Below are 12,097 nucleotides of genomic sequence, written 5' to 3'. Positions count from 1 at the left end.
GCACAAACATGAACCAAGTTGGCCTATAATAAATGCATGGGCCATAATCAAAACAAGTGATGCTAACGTTCACATAATCTCCCAGCTGGTACCCAATTAGATCCACCAAGACACTTACATATTTATACACATGTACATGTCCAATCCAGAACCCTCCAATTGGTAAAAGGACCGCAATACCCTTCCAAACATGCCAAACTCACCCCATATGAATTTCCCAATCACTGTCTTTTATGTATCGAAACCACCCATCAATTTAATTTCTTATAAGAGATATGGCCAGCTTGCAACAACTAAGCAAACATATTAACTTGATCAAATATATATATATATATATATATATATATATATATGACCATATCTTATGAACCCTTTTCATCATCTAAGTGACAAAGTATGGAATTATTTCAAGATGGGTTGCTTTTATTTACTCTTAGCTTAGTGCTATGCAGTAGTAACACTGTTTTGGTTTCTTCAAGAGGTGCATTTTACACAGCACCAACAGTCCCACATTTGACAGATGGTTTCAGTCATGTCTCAGTCAGTGAAGGGTTCTCTGAATCTTTTGGTCACTCCAATGTCCATCCCACCAGAAATGGGTCCGGCGTCGATCTCGTTCTCAATAAATCCTCCGGTAAAGTCCAAGCTATCTTTCGACTGTATTTCTTCTTATTCAAATTTTAAGACGACGATTTAATGCTTCCAAACGCGCGTGTGTATATTACAGGCTCTGGATTGGTCTCCCGGAACAAATACCATCATGGGTTTTTTAGTGCTGCAATTAAGCTCCCTTCTGGTTTCACATCTGGAGTTGTGGTGGCCTTCTATGTAAGCTCTTCTTTTCATGCATAATATTTACATATATTTGTGTGTGTCAGTGTGTGTCATATAGTATATATGTCACATAACAATGCATATATTTCTGAACCTAACATATTTTCTTTATTTTAAAAATATTATTAATTGGGACTGATTGGAGGGACAGACTGAATAATAATTTAAAAAAAAAAAAAAAAAAGAAGCAGAACTTTATCATTGTTATTAGTAAAAATGGCTAATCTCAGGATTTAAACTCACAAGTCAAGGGGACAAGACTATGGTAATTGCGAGTACAAAGCCTTATCGGAAATGTTATTTTCTTATTTTCAAACTGTGACTTAAGGTTCACAATATACATAATTATGGTTTGTCGTATCGTTCGATACGCGATCTTTTTTAAGTTCGATACGTGATTCGTATTGACCAATTTACACTGATTTTGTCCGAATCCTTTATACCGCGATCGTGACTGTTACTGCGAACCATAACATAACCTTGTCGGAAATCAGAATGGTTGTTTTCTTGTTTTCAACCTTTGGTGACACAAGGTTTACTGTAGAACAACATTATGCCTAGAGATTTACCTTCGATTACTATAATATGTATATATTTATTTATTAATATTAATGTGTGTATTTTAATAATTCCAGTACATGATTTAACATATTATATTATGTGCACCATGTTGCATCAAACATGTGGATGTGAAAGCCCAAAAAGTGACAAAACATTGGGAAATGCAGTTGTCTAATGCAGATGTATTCCCTCACAACCATGATGAGATAGACTTTGAGCTGCTTGGTCATGAGAAAAGACGAGAGTGGGTGTTGCAAACAAACATCTATGGCAATGGAAGTGTAAGAACAGGAAGAGAAGAGAAATTCTATCTTTGGTTTGATCCAACACAGCAGTTCCATCATTACAGCATTCTCTGGAACAACCATCATATAGTGTGAGTAACCCTAATCCAAGCTCTCCCTCTTTCTCTGTTGGAAATATATAAAATATATTTTCAAATTAATTTCTTAAAGGTCATATATAACTTTTGGAATACATCACAACTTTTAGAATTTTACTTTCAATATATATATATATATATATATTGTTCAGAAATTTAGAATTTGTTTGGTTTATCGCTTAGGGCATGTTTGGCAACCATTTCCGTTTTGCGTTTTTGTTTTCATCCGAAACCGAAACAGAGGGATTGGTTTATAAATCTGAAAATAGTTCTCAATAATTCAGAGAACAGAAAACAGTTTTCGGAGAATAATAAAAGACAGGTATCTCAAAACAAGCCTTTTTATAATGAGTTTTCAGAAAACTGAACCAAGCAGAATTTTTTGTACAGTTCTTAGAGTTACAAATCAAGCAGGCCCAAGGTTTCTATTGTGGAGTGTGTTCAATGGTTGTTGAAGCATGTTTACTTTTGTAAAATTTGTTGCAAGATGTTTTGGAAGCAAAAATATAAAAATGTGTTTGGTCAAAAAAGTCAAAAACTGAAAAACACAGAAGGGCTATAGTCAAAAAGGTCATTTAGAGTGGTTTTCTTCCCTAGTGCTTCATCGCTACAATGTTTTGTTACTGTGCAAAACATTAAGAAATACCAATGTGGTGTTTCTGATTTGGGCTTCTTTTCGACAACAAATGCTGATAGTATTCAAATCACAACAAAAGTAAGCACACATTTTTCAATGTTTGCTTTGCTAAAGTACATTATCTGTAAGAGAAAACACGAAACAAAAGTAGTTGCCAAACAAACCCTTAAAAGACAGTTCCCAAAAGTAGTTTTCAAAGATAATTCTCTAAAACAATTATGATTTTCAGTTTTCAGAAAACACACACTTCTAATATTTCCAACATTCTCTCTGGCTTTCATGATTCTACAACAAACTGTTGATGAACCAATGCAGGTTTCTAGTGGACAATGTACCAGTGAGAGAGATTCCACACACTGACGCCATTTCTTCTGCGTATCCATCAAAGCCAATGTCACTCCACGCGACGATTTGGGACGCATCAGAGTGGGCAACTCATGGAGGAAAATACCCTGTCAACTACAAGTACGCGCCATTTGTGGCGTCCCTTGCAGAAATGGAGATGGAAGGCTGCGTATTGCATTCGACAAACTCAGCTTCACCGTGTTCTAAGAGCAGACTTTCAAGCCTGGATCCAGTTGAGGGGGAAGAGTTTGTGAAGTTATCACAGCAGCAGATAACAGGGTTGGAGTGGGCAAGGAAGAAGCTCATGTTTTACTCATACTGTAAAGACACATCCAGATATAAAGTCCTACCACCAGAGTGCAAGGCAAAGTAAAACCATTTCTAATTTTTTTTTTTTTTGTTAAATCATTCTATTTTTTATATATAGAGGTGAATAAATTGAGGGGTTACTTGTATAATTCATATCAAGTTATCAGAAGTCAGAACCAAATAGTTTAGCTTAAACATAAAGAATTATAGAGGTATTGTATTATATTGTTTACATGGACCAATCTCAACTAATTTCCTTTTTAGATGGTTAAAAAAGTGATGCAATTCTATTTTGGATGGTAAGAGTCTCATTGAGGTTGCTTCATTGTGACTTGAAGATCACGGGCTCAAAATTAAAAATAGTCTCATCATGCGGAGGTAAGTTGCGTACATCTAACCCTTCTTAGATCCCACAATAACGGAAGCCTTGTGTATAGTTTTGTTTTTGTACAAAGGTCATTGTTTGGGAGAAATTTATTAACATGGTCACGGGATCATTAGTCCTGGACCAATTATGTACTGATACATAAACAAATCCGTCATCTTATATCAACTCCAACTCACTTTTATCGGGCCAATTATATACTGATATATAAACAAATCCATCACCTTATGTCAATTACAACTCACTTTTACTCATGTGTCGATACGTGATTGACTGAGACCGTGCAACTAACAAGCGTGAGAACTCAAATCCAAGTGTTCCACTTTATGCAAAATGTCAAAGGTCAGATCACTTTCTAGTTTACCAACCCAACATACAAACCCCACAAAGATAGTACATGACCTTTTTTTGTCATGAACAAAGTTTGAAAAATCAACTGAAATAAATATATATAGGTATGATTAATGGCGGGAAGAACTGAAATACATCTAAAATGAGCTGTTTGACAAAAAGCTTCTGCTTTCAGATGGTCAACAAATTTTTTGGTATCTGCCGACTAACAAATCAACTGAATAAGCACACAGCTAAGAGCTAAAAGACAAAATGGTGCAAGTTCTCCCAAATCTGTATAGAACAAATATATTGTTTGGGGCCAAGGAAAATTCTGTTTTTGAAAGTAAATGTCAAAACTAAAACATAACTACGAAGTCTACGATCACACAACTTCAGATAATTTTCCATTTTAATATGAAATCTAGGAAAAATAAAGCAGTTTTCATTAGCCTTAACCACAGATTGCAACATAATTTATTTGTATCAGCCATTTCCAACAAAAGAAGCCAAAAAAAAAAGGGTCTTTGATCATCATCATCAATGTCAAGCAAGTCCGACCTAAGATTCTGTTGCGGCCTGCTCTTTATTTTCAAACGAAATCTGAATCGAAATGTGAGAAGTTATAACCATGCAGGATTTTCCAAGGGAGTAACAACGGCCTTTACTTGCAAGTAGTTACTGAGACTGTAGATTCCCTTTTCTCTGCCATGTCCGCTCATCTTGTAACCACCGAAAGGGATTGCAGCATCAAACGTATCGAAGCTGTTAATCCACACTGTCCCAACTCTCAATGCACGCATCAAGGTGTTGGCGGTGCTGAGGTTCTGAGTAAACACCCCTGCAGCCAGCCCATAACGAGACGCATTTGCCCTTCGTATCACATCATTAAGATCCCTGCAATCAGCCAGCAAATAAAATGGTGAAGGTGAAGATGCACAAGCACTCCAATAATATAGGCAATACAGAGGATTTTTCGTCGACTCACTTGTATTTTAAGATAGATTGCACCGGACCAAAGATCTCCTCCTTTGCAATAAACATATTGTCCTGATTTAAGTTAAAATTATGTTAGTTTTGATGATACATTGACCTCCACAGTGGAAAGGTAATCTTACTAACTATTTATGGTGCAAGGAGATATACCTGAACATTAGAGAAAACCGTGGGCGTGATATAGTAGCCCTTGGTACCAAATCTCTCACCTCCAGTCTCAAGGGTAGCTCCACTGTCGATCCCAGATCTTATACACTTCAGGATCTTTTCAAATTGCTCCGAATCAACCTGATTTTTTCAGCAATGCAGCAATTAGAACGATTTGATATATTTTGCAGTACTAAAAATAAGTAGCAAATTGTAAGAATTTGAAAATATGATTTTTCATTCAATAAATTGATATTTCAGTTTTGGGAGAGTTGGTTTAAATTGAAAATTTTATTGGTTGAAGCACGTAGCAACATAAACATTAGCATACAAGTTAGACACAAGTTCAGGCTTTCAAACAAAGTTCAGCAGCTGAGTTGAAAGATAATGTCAAGCATGAAATGTGAAGAAAAAGGACAATTATTATGTAACGGAATTCTGAAAATCTACCTGGGGACCTTGTTCAATTCCCTTCCTGAATGGATCACCAACGACACGTTTCATGGCACGTGCTTTTGCTTTCTCTACAAACTCATCATAGACGCGTTCATGTACATATGTACGAGAGCCAGCACAGCAGCATTGTCCCTGCGGAGAGAATGTGTAACCAATTATTTCAATTCTCCATGAACATGATCCCACCCATTTTCAAAGACAATTGATTGGACATACCTGGTTAAAGAACAGAGCAAAGTGAGCCAGTTCAACGGCCTTATCCACGTCAGCATCCTCACATACAATGAAAGGGGATTTTCCTCCCAGCTCCAAGGTCACTGGCTTAAGATTGCTTTTAGCAGCCAGTTCAAGTACAATTTTTCCGACTTCTGTTGATCCAGTGAAAGCAAGCTACGAATGCAGTACCAAATGTCATTATAGGAACAAGTGAGAGCAACTAACAAATATATTTACTCTAAGATACATACAAGTGAATCAACTCCATCTCAGGTGAAAAGATTAAAAAAAAAAAAAAAATTGTAATCCCATCAGGAAACACAATCTGTTTCTTCCAAATCATGAACTTTGGTTATTAAGCAAAACAAGTTTCTTCGGTCCAAAAAGTTCAAACATGGGGTAACAATTCTCTACGTAACTTATAAATCATCCTGTTAGCGGCATTGCATTGCTTGGTGCAGTGGTAAAAGCCTGAACTGTAAAGCATGAGAATGCAGGTTTTAGTTCGAGGACTATCACTTTGGGCAAAAAATTGGCAACGGTGAAGTTCTTACCTAGTCCATTCTTTCCACCACATTCAATTAATAGGTACCACATTGGATAAGTAGGGGTTCTTGAGCGGGATGAGTTACCAACCCAGCCTCAAAAACCCACGGTATAGAACCTTCAATCCAAGCCCATCCCCAACTCAAACTCAAATATTGAGTTTGGTTTGGAAAATCGGGTCGGCTTCGAGTTAGCCTAGGGTTGGGTTGCTCCTTCCATAAAAATTCTAAAAACTGAATATAAAAATATTGAAAAACTACAGCCAAGTGTCAGTAATTAATTATTCAAAGATTTATTATACAGCAAATCAAGATTTAAATAAAAAAAATCTGATCACGGTTGTAGATAAATATAATATAACATTAAGTTAAAAATACATACAAGGAATTTGGGTTAAGCTCGGCCCTTGGTTGGGTTTGGCTTGCCCGAAACCTCAATCCAAGACCAACCCTTGTGGTAAAAATGATTGTCCAAGCTATGAAAAAGATTTGAGTTAGGTTTGGGTAGCCTTACCAAGTCGCAACCTTATGGAAAATGGCCTTCACATATCCAGCTAATCACAAAATTCATGATATTGATATCACAATCACAACCACCTCAATCAAATGTTCATCCAACAAAAAAAAATTAACTCATGTCTGACAAACAGAGAAAGAGTAAAGAGTAAGGGAGAAACAGGTTGGTGAGAAGGAAGGAGGGAGAAACATTAGGGGAAGATGTAAAATAGCTGGTGCAAGAATAATAATATTTTAAAAATATATGGAACAGGATAAACAAAGTCAAAAAGACAGAAATTACAGAACTTATACTATAGTATAAACTTCATAAAAATAAATTAACTCATTAATTAATTATTACTTCTTGTAAAAAATAAAATAAAATAAAATAAAAACCATCTACATAAAAGGTGGATGATGCCACAAACCGGCAAGGGAAAGTGACGTTGTTAACCTTGAAGTCACCCAATACAGAGTAGAACAGTGAAATAATATTCATGGAATCAACTCCAAATGGTAATTAAGGTTTTTGTTAAGTTGCGTTGAGCATTGTTAAAATGATGTATTTAAAAAAATAAATAAATAAATAAAATATCAGTTATTTAATAAAAATATATAACTTTTTATTCATTTGAAAGCTGGAACAAGAACCAAAACATTGCCATTTAGAATAAAAAATGAGTAACATAGATCAAAATTGATTCTTAGTTTCCAATGTCAGTATTCAATTCATTCAAACACAATTTGAGAACTACTTCAATATGCGAAAAAGAAGCGGGATTTGTTCTTTGATGAAAATATCGTTAAAAATTCAAAAGATTCTGAAAAGAAAAGGTATTCGAGGACTAGCCCAGAGGTAAGGATGGCAATTGGTCAAGTTGGCTAGTATTAGGTGCATATAATAAGTGCATACGCCCAAATCCTGCCTATTTAATAAATGTGAAATGAAGCCTAAACACGGACCCAACCCATTTAAAAATGCATAAACCAAAACCTGACATGTCTAATCTATTCTTTTCCAACAAATTAAACTAAATCTAGCATTGCATATACTTTAAGTAATTATAATGTTAAACACTATTATAGGGATAAAACAAATAATTAATGAAGGTTAAACATTATCAATTATAGTGTTAGGTTCAAATGGATCAACCAGAACTAGGCCTGTTTATGCACTAATTGGAAAGGCCAACCAAAACCACTAGTTATTTAATTGAATAAAAAACATCAAAGTGAACCATTACAATTAGCTGCCAAAAGTTTCCAGTGTAAACAACTGGAACTGATTTCCTCCAGAACTATGTGTACTCAGCTAGATTCAATTTAGCTTGTATCTTGAAACACATTTTTTTTGGTTTTGTCCTAGTTGATCTTTGGACACATTTGGAGATGAATTTATTTTTATTTTTTTTTGGATAAGTATTTGGATAATACTTCATCATGCAAAATCATATTTATAAATGACCAATTTATAGAATTTACTGCCTTATTGTCTTTCACCTCATTCATAGACACTTATGTAATACTGCATATACTCCCCCAAAAAAAAAAATTTCGTTCAGATGTTCTTTCACTACATATAGAAATAATATCACATTTATCTTCCTAAAATCTCATACCTCTATGAGACTTGGCAGTTTCCTCCATCCATCCAGTTTGTATGGTCATGTGATAGTTTAACAGTCTTAAACAACATTGAGAAATTCTAAACATGGAACAAGAAAGTGAAATTACATGAATTGCATTCCCTATGGGCTATGGGTTAAAATATTTAGGCTGTGCTAATTTCAAAATTTAAGCTCGAATTTAGATGTGTTTTTGTGCCATAAGCCTTTCCACTTAGACGCATATAGGGGCTAAATTTGAGCAGATTGGATAGACTGAGAAATAGTTCATGCGAAACCCAAGGTATGAAACCTTCAACCAAGTCCAATCAAACCCAACCTTCAACTCAAGTTTCGCAATCCACAACCCCATGTCCGGTTATTGGGAGGCTGACGTATAATATCATGCCTAAGGATCCAAAATAGTATATTTTTGCAATGGACGAGCAAGCACATACTTCCTAGGGCATTCATCACAAACTTAGATAAATCAACCTAAGTAGAGCAATCTTGCAGACAATTCTTAACCTGTACCGAACTCATATATGACTGAATAATAAATACATTTTAAGGTTTTAGATTACCTTATCCACATCCATATGTTTGGCAAGAGCTGCACCAGCAGTGGAGCCGAAGCCAGAAACCACATTAAGAACACCTGGAGGAAGCCCAGCCTTTCCAAAAATAATCATAAGAATAAATATTAAGATAGCACATATTTATTATCAACACAAACTAAAAAAATTCAGCATGACTCCTGATGAAACTGTACATGACTACTGTAAAATGTTCGGAACATATATAGGACAATGTGCAGATTATAAAAATGTAAAACCAAATTTAATTTTCTGTTTTTTGGCATGAGAAACATCCTTTGTGCTTTTAGTATACTCTACTTCTCACCATAGATGTTCTTTTTTTGGCTACAAAAATCAAAATTCGACTCCAATAATCAAAATTGTATGACAGGGAAACATTCTAAAGAAATGAATGGAAGTTTGATTCATGAATTACCTCAAGGAATAGCTTTGATACATATAAAGCTGACAGTGGTGTCTGCTCTGCGGTCTTCAAAACAACAGTGTTACCGCATGCTAATGCAGGCCCAACCTTCCAGGCATACATGAGAAGAGGGAAGTTCCATGGGATAATCTGACCTGCAACACCAATTGGTTCGTGCAGGGTTTGCACATGGTGCAGGCCATCAGCAGGAACTGTGAGACCATGAATTTTATCGGCCCAACCTGCAGAATTTGTAGATAAAAATCTTAGAATTTTATTAAAATCTGCAGAATGGTAGAGATTGAAACATACATCATCATAGTGTTTTCACTTCACCCTACCAGCATAATATCGAATTAGTCTTACAAGCATCGGTACTTCAATGTTAGCAGACTGTTCAAATGGCTTTCCATTATCCCAAGTCTCAAGTGCTGCAATTTCATCATTATGCTTTTCAATCAAATCAGCACAGCGCAACATTATTCGCGATCTTTGCTGGATGCATCAAACAATAGATTATTTAAATAAAATTTTTTATATATAATGAGTGAAACATGTATAAAATGAGGACGGAGATAAGAAAGTTACATAAGCAGGCATTTTTGGCCAGGGTCCTTCATCAAAAGCCTTGCGAGCAGCAGCAACTGCTCGGTTGATGTCTTCTGCATCGCCTTCAGCAACACGAGCAATCACATCCCCTGTCCTAGGGTCCACGGACGGAAATGTTTTCCCTGATGCCAGATAAAATCTTACACAGTTGATGAAATGATGAAGTTTATTCATTAGGCTGTTCCCGGGAATAAAAGTATTGAAAGCTCACCGGATGCAGCATCCACAAATTGTCCATTGATAAGAAGCTGAGTGTAATTTACATTAACAGGTGGTTTGATTGGCTCCTCAACTAAAGCAGCAGTGCTATATTTGCTGATTCCTCTGCCAACATTAGATTGTTTACCTAAACAAAACAATAAGAATTTGTTGTAATTAATAAGAATGGTACAACTATAATTACATGCTTCAATAAACTTAGACACTTTGTGTTTTTTGTAACAAGGATTTGGAGATCATTGAGCCAGCAAAAAAAAAAAAAATTTTGAGTCACACAATAAGATAAAGAAATTTCAAACTGCCATAATAAACAAATGAACATTGAAATTTACTTACACTAAAAAAAAAAAAAATGAACTTTTTAACATTTATTGATATTTTAGTTAAAATCCCATTTCCATTTTTTTTTTTTAAGGTAAATACATCCATTTCGATTATTATAGAGCTAACATATTAGAAAAAAAATAGATATGTTATATAAATAAGGAAAATTTTGGTGGGGACTACTAGTATGTTTAGGGTAGTTTACCAAAAAAATTAAGTACATATATAATAGGAGAAAGTGAGTGGGGGTGGCCGCCCCCATTGACTAGTACATAGGTCGGTCCCTGTCATTGCTGAAATGAAATCAACAATTTGAGCATGAAAAGAGACGTATGACACTAAAATGTGAAAGTCTCATTAAAGCGTGAACTATGAATAGAATCACAATCCAGATCCAAGAATTGGCACATTTTTAAGATCACCCATGATTAACTTTGTACGAGATGGCTTAACCCCAGTTTGAACATATGTGGAGTCACACATGGGCGGATATAAGCATTTAATTTATCTTGAATACATATATACATAAATATATATAATGCAATAAATTTTATCCATGATGATAAGTGTAAAAAAAAAAAAGGTGCTAATTAAAAAAGATAACAATCACATTCAACAAATCACCATGTTTGACTTTAATAATAATTACCAAAAATATATATGACCTATAATTTGAAACAAAATATAATAATCTCTTGTTACAATACCTAACGTGTTAAGAGATCTTGTAATCTGAAAATTAAATCGTATTTCACTAGGTGAATTATATCTATTAAAAAAAAATAGATATAGACAAAAAAAAAATTAGATAAACTACAAGTCTTTCCGAATTATTTCATTCTCAATCTTTTTCTTTTTTTTATCCCTGAATCCGAGATTGCAAAGAACATAAAATCAATCACAGAGAAATTAAGGTGAAAACGAGCTATATATATAAATATACATACTATACAATCACTCAGCATAACTGAACAGACGAAGAAAATGACTGTGTTTACCTCGAGAAAGCAAAGCAACAGAGGACGAAGCAAACGAGCGAAAGAGAACAGATGGCATTCTTCGAACCGCCATTGCAATGAAGCTCGAGCTTTACCAACAAATAAACCTCTCGTTCTCTCTCTCGATATATATATATATATATATCGATATTGAATAGTGTATATAGTTATATAAACAAAACTCCGTATCTCTCTGTTTCAGTTTCTTCTCATCGCTATCACGAGGGCTTCAAATGGTGAAAAGTCAGAGAGATTGGATGACTAAAATGCCGTCGTCTAAGTGTAGAGAGAGAGAGAGACTGAGTTACCAACCTCCTCTGGATGGAGGCACCAAAATTATTGGCAAAGATATGAAAAGCAAAACTTCACAATGAGGACGACCTTATGTAAATAACACACACTGACACATATATATAAGAAAATGTTATGGTCAATATCAGGTATTGAATCGTTGGATTCAATGGTTGAGAGCGTGAGTTTATCGTGAGCGCACCCACATAATAGTGCTGCTCTCTCTGGATATATCATATTTATATATATATATGTATATATATATATACACACGTGGATGACTTATCTTCTTAGGTTACCAAAAATGTTGGGATATGGGCTTTATGATTGTATAATATTCAACTCATTGGCTCACACGATCGCATCAACTTTTTTTAAAACAAAAATAAAATATAAAAAGATAGATCAT

At 34.8% G+C, this 12,097-nt stretch overlaps 2 protein-coding genes across 2 annotated transcripts; one reads left to right on the top strand and one right to left on the bottom strand.

Moving 5' to 3' along the window:
- The first annotated feature begins 235 nt into the window (after nt 1-235).
- Nucleotides 236-3,300, top strand: LOC132294968 (probable xyloglucan endotransglucosylase/hydrolase protein 33). The gene is made up of 4 exons (XM_059793021.1): nt 236-634; nt 728-828; nt 1,563-1,771; nt 2,730-3,300. Exons 1-4 carry the CDS (start codon nt 397-399, stop codon nt 3,130-3,132), a joined length of 951 nt encoding a protein of 316 aa, XP_059649004.1. The 5' UTR covers nt 236-396; the 3' UTR covers nt 3,133-3,300.
- Nucleotides 3,301-4,165: 865 nt separating this feature from the next.
- Nucleotides 4,166-11,790, bottom strand: LOC132294967 (benzaldehyde dehydrogenase, mitochondrial-like). The gene is made up of 11 exons (XM_059793019.1): nt 11,398-11,790; nt 10,068-10,202; nt 9,836-9,978; nt 9,589-9,742; nt 9,260-9,489; nt 8,830-8,919; nt 5,599-5,772; nt 5,377-5,514; nt 4,930-5,067; nt 4,772-4,833; nt 4,166-4,680 (listed from the first exon to the last, which is right to left on the bottom strand). Exons 1-11 carry the CDS (start codon nt 11,468-11,470, stop codon nt 4,407-4,409), a joined length of 1,611 nt encoding a protein of 536 aa, XP_059649002.1. The 5' UTR covers nt 11,471-11,790; the 3' UTR covers nt 4,166-4,406.
- Nucleotides 11,791-12,097: the final 307 nt, after the last annotated feature.

Source organism: Cornus florida, unplaced genomic scaffold (assembly GCF_030987335.1).
Source record: "Cornus florida cultivar Cherokee Brave unplaced genomic scaffold, ASM3098733v1 CherokeeBrave_3.0.0_Hap2_Chr02, whole genome shotgun sequence".
Classification (NCBI taxonomy): domain Eukaryota; kingdom Viridiplantae; phylum Streptophyta; class Magnoliopsida; order Cornales; family Cornaceae; genus Cornus; species Cornus florida.
This window is presented reverse-complemented; position numbering and strand designations above follow the sequence as displayed.

Excerpts from the sequence above, each read along its gene's own strand:
- LOC132294967 (XM_059793019.1), bottom strand. The coding sequence starts at position 11,470 with ATGGCGGTTCGAAGAATGCCATCTGTTCTCTTTCGCTCGTTTGCTTCG. Across the intron at positions 9,743-9,835 it reads GGCCAAAAATGCCTGCTTAT|CAAAGATCGCGAATAATGTT; the intron begins GTAACTTTCTTA and ends TGATGCATCCAG. Across the intron at positions 9,490-9,588 it reads ACTAATTCGATATTATGCTG|GTTGGGCCGATAAAATTCAT; the intron begins GTAGGGTGAAGT and ends CAAATTCTGCAG.
- LOC132294968 (XM_059793021.1), top strand. The coding sequence starts at position 397 with ATGGAATTATTTCAAGATGGGTTGCTTTTATTTACTCTTAGCTTAGTG. Across the intron at positions 829-1,562 it reads GAGTTGTGGTGGCCTTCTAT|TTGTCTAATGCAGATGTATT; the intron begins GTAAGCTCTTCT and ends TGGGAAATGCAG. Across the intron at positions 1,772-2,729 it reads TGGAACAACCATCATATAGT|GTTTCTAGTGGACAATGTAC; the intron begins GTGAGTAACCCT and ends GAACCAATGCAG.